Source organism: Drosophila suzukii, chromosome X (assembly GCF_043229965.1).
Source record: "Drosophila suzukii chromosome X, CBGP_Dsuzu_IsoJpt1.0, whole genome shotgun sequence".
NCBI lineage: Eukaryota > Metazoa > Arthropoda > Insecta > Diptera > Drosophilidae > Drosophila > Drosophila suzukii.
In genome coordinates this window covers 12,738,847-12,752,400 of record NC_092084.1, presented here as the reverse complement: position 1 = coordinate 12,752,400, position 13,554 = coordinate 12,738,847, and the positions used below count along the sequence as shown (strand labels likewise).

The 13,554-nt window shown below is 41.2% G+C and overlaps 2 protein-coding genes across 2 annotated transcripts; both read right to left on the bottom strand.

Moving 5' to 3' along the window:
* Window positions 1-1,117: 1,117 nt before the first annotated feature.
* LOC108006307 (uncharacterized) lies at window positions 1,118-3,704 on the bottom strand. Its single transcript, XM_017069796.4, has 2 exons — window positions 3,489-3,704; window positions 1,118-3,422 (listed from the first exon to the last, which is right to left on the bottom strand). The coding sequence occupies exons 1-2, from the start codon at window positions 3,701-3,703 to the stop codon at window positions 2,141-2,143; spliced, it is 1,497 nt and encodes a 498-aa protein (XP_016925285.2). The 5' UTR covers window position 3,704; the 3' UTR covers window positions 1,118-2,140.
* Window positions 3,705-5,381: 1,677 nt separating this feature from the next.
* Window positions 5,382-13,554, bottom strand: LOC108006306 (uncharacterized protein DDB_G0284459). Its single transcript, XM_017069794.4, has 3 exons — window positions 13,411-13,554; window positions 6,015-8,941; window positions 5,382-5,952 (listed from the first exon to the last, which is right to left on the bottom strand). Exons 2-3 carry the CDS (start codon window positions 8,807-8,809, stop codon window positions 5,382-5,384), a joined length of 3,366 nt encoding a protein of 1,121 aa, XP_016925283.2. The 5' UTR covers window positions 8,810-8,941; window positions 13,411-13,554.

The window sequence follows — 13,554 nt, the reverse complement described above, 5'->3', positions numbered from 1 at the left end:
AGTCTAGGTTTGCACCTATGATAAAAGTTCTTTATCAGTACTGTCTTTATATTTCCAGCCCCTATCAATATTTACATGTTTTGGGAACTTTTGTTGAGTAACCTAAGCAGGGGTGGACCTTAATTGAATAATTTTTACGGGTAAGTTTTTACGGTGGTAAGTTTTTAATATGATAACCCCTTTTATCAATTTCTTGGTTTAATTTTTGAAATATTAAATTAATTTAATAATTTTGTATGAATCTGCCCCTATATCTTAGTATATCAAATGGAAAATATCACTCATACGCACTGTTGCACTTCATCAAAAGTTTATTTTAATCCAGATCGCATAGATTTCCAATTAAAAATGTATTGCTTTGCTTTCCTCTTTTTTTAATAATTATTCCAATCGAATCAATCAGTTAACCAGGTTAGAAATTGCTACTAAATTATAACTGACATACGTGTCGTATGAGTAATTTTGAATAAAACTTATAATACACCTATGTAAACCTTATAAAAAAGTACTTCGTTTTTGAATAGATAGAAAGATTGGCTTTAATTTTATTTATTACATTTTTAAAACTTAAGGATAAGCATAAAAATATATATTTTTTTATAACTGTCTTATCTTTATTTATATTTTACCTTCAAGGCCATCAAAACTTCGGCTTGATGAGGCTAGCTCGGCCCCTTGTTTTTGTATCATTCGCATGCTCTGAATAATGTTGCGCGTGACGTGCTCGTAGTAAAATCGAGCCTAGAAGGGCTTGCGCGATGAGTGCATGTCCTTCCATGGCACACTTTTAGTACAGACTCCCCCGTACCGCCCACCAAAAAAAGCAGCCATCGAAAAGTCTCTGCTTCGGTCCGCCCCCTTTTATCCGAAAACTGGGGCAAGAAATGAAAGTGCATGAGCACGTAACATATGCGTACACACAGAAATAATATGTACATTAGAGTGGACCTTGTTCAAATGTTAAAAGGTTACATATGTATTTTAAAAAAAAATGCATATTCAATAGACACACATTTTTCATAGGACAATTACTAAAACATTAATACAAATCAAAGGGAAGGCTGTATTATTTAAATGTAATATAATTCCAAATCCCAAAATTAAATAGCACATGGAATTCAAGGATATTTTATTTATTTCATCGCAAAACATTTGGGGTACACATTTATACATTTATTTATACATATATAATGCTTAGATTTTGAACGAACATGAATACAAAAATATTGATTTCTGTTCCTTTAAATTTCCTTTTTTTATTAAATTTTTTTTTTTATAGAATTGGCTTCCCAGGAATACCTAATATGGTACAATAATTTATTTTTCTAGACTACAAAAAAATATTAGTATAGGTATCACAAATATATATATGTATGTATATATAAATACATAATTTTAGCGAAATCTAATGTTTCAAAAGGATCATTGATATACACGTACTCGTTGAAAGGAATTGATTGATTTTTCTTTATTGACGGACATTGCCAAGGTGAATCCGCACCTGGATCGGTCTGTCTCTTAGGTTGAGCTGGAACTTAGTAGCAAAAACACACCTTTAAGTGGGAGGAACCGATATTATACAAAGACATTGCTCACATTTAACTCGAATTGCACCAACCATTTCAAAATATTGCTTGAGAACTGTTCGCATAGCAGTGCCACTTTAGTTAAATGTGTGCGAAATGTATGATGTTTCCATTAAAAATGCGATACACTAGCTTTTAACACTGACTATTGAAACTGTATGTGTGTTCGCACATATTGCGAAATCGGGATTACAAGGATAATGCTAGCATTGACGCAGCCAAAAACGGTATAAGTAGATAAAAAATAAATAAATATTAAGCACTTGCATAAGCTCTGGTTCTACAGTGTGTTTCAAAGCCCTTGAATCCTGAATCCTACTGTCTTGAAAAAACACCCTGTAGAAACGTTGTCGAAATATGTATATGGTAAACATGTATAGAGTTAGGAACCAGCGCAAAAATTCGGTGTTTGCGCTTTACTAGCACACGTTGTCCTTAAGTATATCTTGGGATTAAAATATATATGTATGTGACCTCTGTGGCATAAGTTCCAATCCCTTTTTTCGGGGATTACGGTTAAGATTAAGAGGCCATCGTCTTGATAATGGATCCATTCAGCGTTGGGTCTCTCCGGAACGCATCTGTTCGCGACCATCGCCTCGCTCGATGTACCAGTTGTTATTGTTGCGCTTCTGGGCATGCTTGTGGCGAGCGTTCTCCCGCTGTTGCATCATCCGCTCGTGCCACTCGCCACTGCCGCTGTCGTTTTGCGGATCGCGCTCCTTGCTGTTTTCATTGGAGTGTTCGTTGGACTTCTTATTGTAGCGTCCTCGATTGTTGGTCGACTGATCGTAGTACTTCTTTTTGCCATGCTCATTGGAGTGGCTATGATCCTGCTCCTGTCGTCGATGCTTGCGCTCGTGCGAGGAGTGCTGCTCCTGCTTGTACTGTTTGGGCCTAAAACGATCTTTCGAACCATCCGCCAGCTTCGACGACTGGCCATGGGAAGTCACGGTTTCTTGCCCATCCATTTTCGGTTGGTAATTGCCTGCTCTTGGCCCAGCTTTTGCATCCACATTTTCGTTTTCGTCGCCGGCAAACGAGCCCAGCTTCTCGGTGATCTTTTCAAACTTGTGAAAGGCTCCCGACTGCTGTAGCACATCGTTGACGACACTGCCGATCTCATCGGTTAGCTCGTCCAAATGCTGCTTGTTTTCCACACACATGCCGGCGATCTCAACGAACCGACCATCGGGGCATTGGAAGGGCTGTTTCAGGTCGGCCTTGGTGATGTCCACGGGACTGACGGAGTCCCCATTGCCTGGCCAGGCCTTGAAGGTCTTGCCCTTGGCACGGCCTGCTCCCTGACGCTGCAACCCATCCTGTCCAGAGCCCAGCAGATACTGCAGTTTCTTCGACATGATATCGATCTCGGCGCGCAGCAGATTGTTTTGCAGCTCCAGCTCACCCACTCGGCGTTCCAGTTCGACCAGGGGCTTGTCCTCGCCGAGGACCTGCCACTCCGGATTGCGAAGCTTGCCCACAAAGGCCAGAATGGCCAAAGTGGCGGACACATAGAAGAAGGCCGTAAGGCCATTCTGCACCAGTGGTGGCAGTTCAAGCTCGAACTTGGAGCGCACTATGTTCGTTGACTCCTGCACCTGCACCTCATCCCTTTCGGGATACTCCTTCAGCTGCTGGCCAGTGCTAATCGGTATGGGTGCAATCAGTTCCACGGAACTAGTGGGCAAATCCCCGAAACCCAAGTCACCGAGTAGTGGTTCGCGCAGAAAGAGATTGGGTGAGATGCGATCGGTGCTCTCGCAATCGCTGATTATCGAAATACCATCGGAAATGTCGTCCGCCTGGGGATCCTCGGCCGCAACCCTGTTGCATCTAATGGAGGTAAGGATACTTGGTTTATTATCTATATAGATCTGTGAGTTAGAGTGGAGGATGTACCTCTCGATTTTCTGCTTGTCCGCTCGACTGCTCGGCCTTAAATCCGCCAACTCCTCGGTCTTCTCTAGGTCGTCCTCCTTCTCCTTCGCCACCGGCAAAATGGTCCACGAGTTGAGCACCGACGACGAGGAGCTGCTCCCGAGAGACTCCTCGCTTAAGGTGGGCCTGGTCTTGGCTGGCCCAATGTCTTCGCTCCTGCTGCCCTCCGTCTCCATCTCTGAATTGTTGTCTGGGAATTGAAAAATCACACATCATTTTGTTATCTGTCATGAACTCTTGAGGCGTTTGGTTTTCCATTGTTATTTGGTCAAAATCTTTGCAATTTACGCGCTATTACAATTACCCATTATATACCTACAAAATTGCGTATTAAAATGTATTATTTCCTTATTTAATAGTACTAATATCCTTTGTTTCAAAATGACTCAGTTTTTTGGATTTCGTTTAAGTTTGCAAAATACTTTTAATCCTTGGCACAATATTAAATTACTGGAAAATAATCATACATGTCAGTAGAAGACTTCAAAACAAGTGCCAAAATATTATTAAAAAATTAAGAACATTTTCATAGATCAGATAACATTTTATTTTGCTTTTTATTTAAAAAAAATAATTTGTTTATAGGATTCTGTCAGAAATTTTGGGCTCTTTTACCCCAATGTGCACTGTTTACCCGGGGCTCGGCTATCAATATACTCAAGTATCAGGTCAAGTTTATAATATACTTTTAAGAGATATAAGAACAACGGGCTCCTCGTCTGAAAGACTTTTTATAGGATGAGGTACTTCAATAAAATGGTTCTGATTCTTTTTATAGGAACCGTTCAAAAATATACAGGTACCACAAAGGAAGTCCTTGAGAAGTATGTATACTTTTTGGGGATACCTAAGAACCCTTCCAATTCTCCCGTTATTTTGACACTGACCTAGTAAAGAAAATTTCGTAGCTCTATGGGACTGAGCGAGAAGGCAATAGACTTTTCACATGCTAGCTTTTCCCTAAGAGCGAGCGAGAAAGCAGTACCTACGTCATGAAAGGAAATTTTGGGTAAAATGGCAAGGCTAAATTTTCTCTTTATGGGTTTACTAGGCCTACTAGTACTTCGACCTTGAAATGCCTATATATGTGAGTACCTATTTACGTCTATATCTTTTTGCCACAAAGTTAAAAACAATGGATATATGTAAGTACGCATTAATGTGCGTTTTTGTGTGTTAGTTCCATTCGATTCGTTATTTTGAATTTGGAATCAGGGTAAACATTAAATGCACTACACACCTCGATTTCAAACAATTTGCAAGAAGTTGGCGTAAATGGATGATGGTTAAAAATAAAATTGCAGCGGATATCTTCAGTGGTAAATAAATAAAATTCTTTGTGAGTTCTAGAGGTGGGAGTACATCGATGGCACTGGCACTATCGGACCATCCGATTTTTCTAGATTTGTATATCCGATTGAAATCGGAAATGCAAGATACCGTTGCGGACTCGAACCATGGTTCAGAAGTCCACTAAGCAGTGTCTTAAACCAGTACTAACGGTATTTGGTCGAAGATATTTCTACATGAGTTGTGTTCTTGGCTTAAAAACCTCTATAAAGTCTTCAAATTAAATCATATATTTGGTAGAGATAGCTAATATAGAAGCATTTTAAAAATTTCTAAGTCTCGGTAACTCAGATAAAAAGTTAAGCTCAAATATAAATAGAATAAATGGGTCTCAAACATTTTTCTTGGATTGAATTGAATCGAGTGTATTTACTCAATGTAATAGGAATTGTTCGGAAAATAATCTTTTAAAAGTATGAGAGTTTTAAGTTTTAGTATAATGGTTTTAACTTTTCCCTCTGTGATTATATACATATAGGATCAAATTGCTGAGGTCTGCTCACCTTATAGTTGTTTCTCCATTATCCTCCTCACCTCACCGGCCTCCGAACTGAGCTCCCAGTCGGAGGCATTTCCCATCCTAGCCTCTAGATGTCGGCTCAAAGTACTGTTCCTGGACGTCGGCCCTGCAATTGGTCCCTTTATAAGGCGGGGTGCTGGCACCGGATGGGAGATCCGCTGCCGATGCTGTGGCGTCCAGTAGATCTGGCTGGTCTGCTGGGCCGATTGGTCCAGGATCAGTGGCGTGGCCCTGCCATCCTGCATCATGGCATATGGGCCATGGGTCTGGTTAGGTGCTGGACGTACGTAGGGCAGGTAATCCACTAGCTGGGCAACCTGGACACCCTCGCCCGTATCCACCAGGACCAATTGGTTCAGGGGCACTGGCCTGGCCAGCGTTCCGAGTTGCTGGCTCGACAAATACTGTTCGGAGACATTGGAGAGCAGGCTGTTCCGCTTGCTAACATGGGCGTAGATGGGTGAGGCTCCATCGACGGCCATTCCACCACTGGATACATAGCGTCCCTGGGCGATGGGTAAACTCTGGACGCGCTGAGGCACCTGAGGTCGGGCACTAAAATGTAAAGAAAAATAAGATTATAACCTCATTAAGGAAGATATAACCCCTTTACATACCACTGGTCATCCACGGAGGCATACGAAACGGGTGAGACATCTGCATTGGGTGGTGTGAGATGTCGCTTATAGACGGGTTGCATTGGCGTCTTGGCTTCTGGGGCTCTGGTAACGCTCTTGCGACAGAACTCCTTCACCTTCTCCAGAATCTCCTCCCTGGTAAGGAGTCCACCGATGCGTCGGGACTGTCCATGATCATGACCCCTATGTCGCATTACCACCGGTGTCTGTTGACCAGGATTTCCAGTACTTGGCACCATGTTGTCCAGAACGCTCTGACTTCGAGGAGGTTGCTGTAGCATCTGCATGGGCATGGGCATTTGCACTTGCCTCTGGGGAGTGCCATTGAAGACCGTTAGGGGGCGATTGCGACCACTGATTCCCGAGAAGGTATTACGCTGCACCGAATTGCGAATGAAGTTCTGCTGTTGATCTGGTTGCAACACCACCTGGGAGTAGATATCCTCATTCGGTCGTTGTGCTGTCATATTTTGCTGCGGCTGAGGGACAACCTGCAGTTGCTGCTGCTGATGTAGCTTGTGGTAGAGCTGGCGATCGGTCACCTCCTTGATCGCCCGCAATTGGTCCCACTGGTTCTGGCCACGCACAGGGGTCGAGGAGGCCACAGGACTCGCCAAGATGGGCTGGTCGTGGCTGAATTGACTGCGATCCACCGAGGTGGACCGGTTAATCCGACCCACCTGCTGGGCCTCGGGCCATTGTCGTCTGGGATTTACGCCCGGTCTTTCGAGTGTTGATCTTCGCAAAGTGGTGTCACCGTTTCGGCTCTGGAAATTGGGATCACTGTTGCTGTTTTGAAAAGTGGCGTCACTGTTTCGGTTCTGATAAGACGTGTCACCATTTCTGCTTTGATAAGTGGAGTCACTGTTTCGGTTTTGGAAACCAGAGTCACCATTTATCCTCTGCAAAGTAGAGTCACCGTTTCTGTTTTGGAAATTGGGGTCACCATTTCGGTTTTGGAAATTGGAGTCACCGTTCATCCTCTGCAAAGTGGAGTCAGCGTTTCTGTTTTGCAAATTGGAGTCACCGTTTCTGTTTTGGAAATCAGAGCGACCGTTTACCCTCTGCAAAGTGTTGTCACCGCTTCTCCTCTGCAAGGCAGAGTCACCATTTCTCCTCTGCAAGGTAGAGTCACCGTTTCTCCTCTGCAAAGTGGCGTCACCGGTTCTAGTGACTTTTTCAGTTGTAGGATCAACATTTGGAGATGGAATCTGGCCATTTTGGCGACGAAAATTAGGACTCTGGCGCTCCAGTAATATACGACGTATTTCGGCAGGCACATCAGCTTTGCGGCGATAATCCTCCTTGTCCTGGTCGTGGAACAATACCCGAGGCATGGGACTTTCCGACTTTGGAGTGGTTTTTCGGCGAGCTGGAAAGAGACTGTTTGAGAGCCTTTGCAGCACCGATAGCTTCTTAGTGTTGCTCTTGCGCAGAGCGGCCAGGGATTCGGCCACCTGTTGACGTCGCTCCTCGGCCGATTGCATCGGAGTGGAGGTCCTGGCAATTGTGGGTGTGGGCGAGAAGAGTTCCCTCCGGGGCATCAAAGCCAATCCCTTGCGATCCAGATAGGCCTGAAACTCATCGGAGCTGATAGTGTTGGTAAAAGTGCCCGGCGTGGGCGTGGGTGAGGGCAAGTCCTCAGCTCCACTCATAGCCGGCTTTATTTGTGGACTTTGTGGAACTGAGGAACTGCCCGCCAGCTCGTCGCTCGATTCGCTCTTGGTCAACGGTCCATCGATATCGTCCAGGTCATCATCCGAGGTAATCTGTAGCTTCTTCACCCGCTCATCGAATTTTCGGGCATTTTTTGTCACCTCAGCGGGATTGAATAAGGCACTGCTCTCGGGATCGGAATTGGTACCAGTGCGGATTTTCAAGTTTGCTAATTCTGGATAGTTGGGCTTTGAGCACTTCTTAAAAGTGGGCTGTGGTTTTCGCGGCTCTGGATTTTTCTGGCTCTGATTTTGGTTCTGATTTTGATGACGGGCCTGTTTACCCGCTCTCAAATCCTTGGGCGTCTGCTTTCGCTTGGGCAACTTACCATTACCAGTACCAGATGTCTCCCTTAGTTCCTCCAACTTGAGACGTGCCAGCACCGTGGGATCATATACAAAGTAGGCATCCGGATTCTTGATGTACGTCTTCACATACTTGGACTGCTTGAGGACCTCCTCGGTGGTCACATAGTCATCGGTGGTCTGCGACTGAGATCTACTGATCTTACTTTTGCGAGTATTGGACTCGTTCTTCTGCTGCTCCCGCTCCTTGTCACGTTCCCTTTCCTTTTCCCGTTCCCGTTCCCTCAGTTGCTGGGTCACTGTTTTCCGAACACTGAGGGTCGATCTCTTCGTAGGCACCGGTGGTGGTGTCTTCTTCTCCGAAGATTTGGCTATGTTACCATTGCGAAAGGGATTCTTCTGATCGACAATCGGTTCGCCGGTGATGAACTTTTGAATCTTCTCGTCGTTGGGATTGAAGCTAACCGATTTCTTGGTCTTGGCACTGCTGGTAACGTCAATCTCTGTAGAATTCTCCGCTTTTGTCGGGGTCTTCACAGGGCTATCCTTCTCTTTGTCCTCCTCCTCTTTTTCCTTTTCCTTATCGCTCTCCTTTTCAAAGTTCTCGAAGGGTTCTATGATCTTCAGAGGTGCTGTAATATAGTTATCTTCCTCTATTTTTTGGGATTCTTGGTCGACTGCACCATCGGTTTCTTGGCTTTTGGGTTCGTTTAGAGGACGGATTCCTTCTTCGCTTTTAATGATCTCAGACATTTTTTGGAGCACTGGCTGGGGAAGAGTGGTGAGGGGGAAAACGAGAGGGCTTGGAGTGGAAGAGAGTTGGGAGCTGCTGTCGTCTGTGTGCCCACCATCGATAATGCTGTTTCGGGGTCCAAGCAAGAAAATCTGCAAGTAATATTTAAAATATTAATTATTATTAAATAAAAGTTCACATAAAAAAGTTTAAATTGTTAAAATAATACCTCGATCTGCAAGGATTTTTAAAATATGTTCCTACTGCATTATATTTATGTAAAAAAAGTTCAAATATTGTCTCCTTGTAACAACTATTAAAATAACATCTATTAAACTATATTTTTTAAGGTAAAGTTTATATGTCAAAAATTTTTAATTCAGGGATTCCCCATTTTATATCAAAGTTATAATGATACAAATATACTTTAAAATATTTTTCCTGATAAGGATAATATTTCGCAAGATAAGAACATGAAACTCAAATAAATATTTGCCCACAAATTGGCATTGTTTCGATACATTTCTACGTATTCGGCGACCCATAAAAAATACATATGTTTATTCTACACATTTAAAGACCAAAAAGCCTTCTCTTTAAGGTTAAAATCACGGTTTTTTTGTTCTCCCAAGCGAATATTCGGCCACCAAACGTTGGAATTCCGTTTTGCAAATACCGAATTGGGGAAAAACACCACTCCATCTGCTGGGAACCCGGGATATCGTTGGGATTGGGTAATCCCAAGGGCCCGTGGAACACGACCCAGTCAGATTTTCGGTTTGGTGGGCTGCTCTCAGGCGGAGGCGACTTGTAATGAACGGCGCAAAACGTAAACAAATCGCGAGGGAATGTGTAAAAACAACAAAACATGCACGCAGGCCACCTGATGACTGACATTGACGATAAATGAACAATCGACCTCAATAAAGGCAGGCGCACATATGAATGTAAGTACGATCCGAGTACGTATGTACATACATACCTAGCCACATATGTACATATGCTAGGCAGATATCTACGTCTCGGGAATTTCACTTGAGTTGATCATTTAATTAAGGCCCCCCACCGACCCGCGCCCCAAAAAAGGTCAAAAAGCCACAATGGCACTTGACTAGGCTTTTTGTATCCGGCACTCTTGAAACACACAAATACATCGGTGCCACGCAAAGCTCTTCCAACCCAATTCTCCCTGAGATTTTTTTTTTACGATGGGTAGCAATGTGTGTTATCGTTATGGGTGAGTACCAATATTTATGAAAATCTAGCAATAGTATAGTGTATTTGTTTTTCCAAAATCAAAGCAAATTTTGAATCGGAAATATAAGATGCGAGGAGGGTATTAGAAATTTTTATCAGTTTCCCAAGAAAACGTTTTCCAAAAAGCTTTTTCTAGTAAATTACTTATAAAAGATTTTTTTGTTTAATAGAAAAGGTTCTGCTTTTGATTAAATTATTTTTTAAGTCTATCATATTAAGTTATTAATAAATAAATATAATTTATAACGGATTTTTAAAATTTAAAAACAAAATTCGCACAATTAAACATAAGAAAAATTTCTGCAATATCTCGAAGAAAACATTTTCTAAAAACCTTTTCTGATATTTTTTCAATAATAGAAAATTTTATTAAGGATAGTTTTCAAACTTTTGACAGATGAATTTAAAATCTTTTTATTATTTTTGCGTTTTGAATTATATGTTAAGTCTATCAATCGAAGAAGACATTTTTTAATAAATCATTATAATGGATCTATAAGATCAAAATTGCTAAAAATAAACTAAAACAATCTTTCAAAGCAAGTAAATTATTAAGAATTATTTAATAAATTGTATTATATTATTTATTTTTTTTAAATTTCCTATTGAAATTAGTTTTTTGCGTCGTTTTTGATTTACCAACAACTTTCCTCCCTTTGAAAAATCAATATGTTTTTTTCTGCTCGCAACCTACTTAGACTTTTCCTAGTATCAAATTCGCAAAACTGCGGTCTGTTGGCCCGAATAAGCATATTGTCTACTAACCCACTGGCAATTGCCACCTCGTGTCAAATGAATTGTGGAGTCGGGTTCGGTTATCGGTAGAGAAACTGGTAAATTCAGTTGCAATAATTATTGCTCAGTAGATTACGTGACATCGGATGAGAGTCGACCGCTGAACTGCGGGGGCATTTGATTTTCCAATTGATTTGAAGGCGAATACAGCAGCCGACTGTCGATTGTAGACTGTCGACTGAATTTGAATACCACTCAGATCTCAGATCTCGGATCTCGACCACATGTGTCGGCATTTAACAGGGCCTGAAAAAAAAAGGGTTGCCTCATCGGTAACTTGAGCAACACACTCTAAAAGTAAAAAAAAAAGTAACTGAAGCCAAATGAGAAGCTAAGAAAGAAGCCAGCCGAAATGGTGGCAAAACGCAATTAAAAAGAAAACGACTGAACGGGTAAATTTTGTGTATACAGGGGGTCTCTGAGATATTCCCCAGAATTTAGATAGGGTAAATATGAGAAATTGGGTACTTTTTGCAGACACCTTATTGCCCTTAAGTTGGCAATAAAATTTGCAAAAAGGTTTATGTTTAGAGGATATGTTAAAGTCAAAGTACCCATACATTTCTCCTGAATTTCTTTTTTTTTTTGCTTTCTGCTGAGCAAGGGCCTCGTCATCGTCTTGCCAAACTCGCATGTTGGCAAGATACATATATGTATCTCAATGTATATATATGTACGGTTATAAGCCGACCAGGCTGATTTGTAGCTGTGAGTAATTCCCAAGGCTGAGGCATACTAAATGCATATTCGATCGGTGTTTTTGTCCAAGTAAGCCTGTTAGTACGTTTCCCGGGCAGCTGCTCTGGATCGTTCGTTTTTTTTTTTGCCTTTTTTCGCTTTCAGCTTGCAAAAGATTAAGCCCTGCGATAAGATAGTCACCATTATCTAAGCAAACACACACACATGAGTTCGATTCCAGTATTCAGTAATAATAATTTGAATTATAATCACAGTGGAAAAATGGTGATGGAGAGACCTTCCCAGTCAAAGTTATCTGTAGCACAAAATTGTACAATATTTCATGCTGTTCGTGTAGCGAATTCTATGGGAATTTACCTTGAATTCTAATGTTACAAAATATATGTTATCTTTTTGTATGCTAAAATACTTTTTATGATAATACTTGAAAACTAGATATTGGGCAATGGAGCCAATTAGGGGAACTACGTCAAAAACCAATATATCAAGTCATCTGTAGTGGGTTTTGAACTCGCGAAATTTGGATGCACCGTGGGCAAAAGCAGCGCCGGCGCTAATAAGATTATATCTTACGAAAAAAAAAGACACCCACTCAATACAAATATCTTGAGAGGGAAATAACCCCTTAAAGAAATTATACTACACTGAGAAAATTTAGGGTCATAAGGTCAATTTTTTTATGAAATGGTGGTATAAAAATATTGGTAATCCTAAATCTTTAAAGAAAATCTTTTATATATCTTTATTAATATAACAAAATAATTTTAATTTTAGAAAAGCATTTAATATGAATATTTATTAGAAGTGCTGAAAATTGTATCCAGTGTATACGGGTCATAGCATCATCGATCGATTTATAGCATGAATTTTTGGCTTACCACCACGCAATGGGAATGGGAATTGCATCCCTAATTCCGCATAGAATTTCAAATGGATTTTTCTCCCAAATGAAAATGAATCAATGTCTGATTGGGAAGAGGCGTAATGAAGATTTCCTTTTGCTTTTCCTCTTGATTTTTTTTTCTGGTTGGACCTAGGTTTTCTTGCTTTTGCTTTTTGCTTTCGTCATTGTTATGGTTATTTGCTGTTGCTATTGCTATTGCTATTGCCGTTGCGCACAGTTGGGTTAATATTTCGAAAATAAGCGGTAATTGTGTGTCTCTGCCACCATTTTGTGGTTTGAGTTGAGTTTGTGCTTGCTTTGGTTATTTCTGCGTTTTTTTTTTTTATGAACATACTCTTTTTTTTATGTTTTTAATGCTTAATGCGCCGCGGTTTTCCGTTGGTTTGGCAGCAAGAGCGGAAAAAGTGTGAGTTGGTATCGGAGTTCATTCACCGCTGAGCCAACTGGCAGATGCCAATAAGAACGTACATCCCAGTTGGTCTTGAAGAAAACCCCCAACGTTAACGTTCTTTTTTTTATTATTCTTTTTTTTTCACAAACTCTTGCTTTAGCCCGCACTCACTCACGAAATACAACAACAAAATAATAATAAAAAAAAAAAAAACGAAAGATACAAAATCATACAGATACAGATACACACACTCGCACTAACGTTCGCTTACTCACACAACCACTGTAAACAGAATCGGTGGTTGAGATCCCCCAAAAACCCCTCCTACAATCCAACCTACAACGAATCCACCACTGTTTTCCTCTGCTTTTCTGTTTCTGTTTTGAGTATTATTATTAATTTCGCCGTACATTGTGTTACAAAACCCAGAAAACAATCCAATATTTTGCCGTACTGTTGCTGGTAAAATAAATACAACACCGTTGCAAAAGGCAGTAAGATACGGATACGATCCGTACTGGCACTCTCTGGATGTGTGATTGTGATTGTGTTTGACTTTAGTTTACGACAATTACCTAAACAAACGTGAACAATAGCGGCGGTACGACGACGACGCGCACTTAACAACAAAAAAAGTACTCCGGCGTTCGGCAAACGGGAGAAACCAAACAAAAAACACGTCCGCTCACCACAAGAGTTCAAAGCGTTTTGAATAGAGT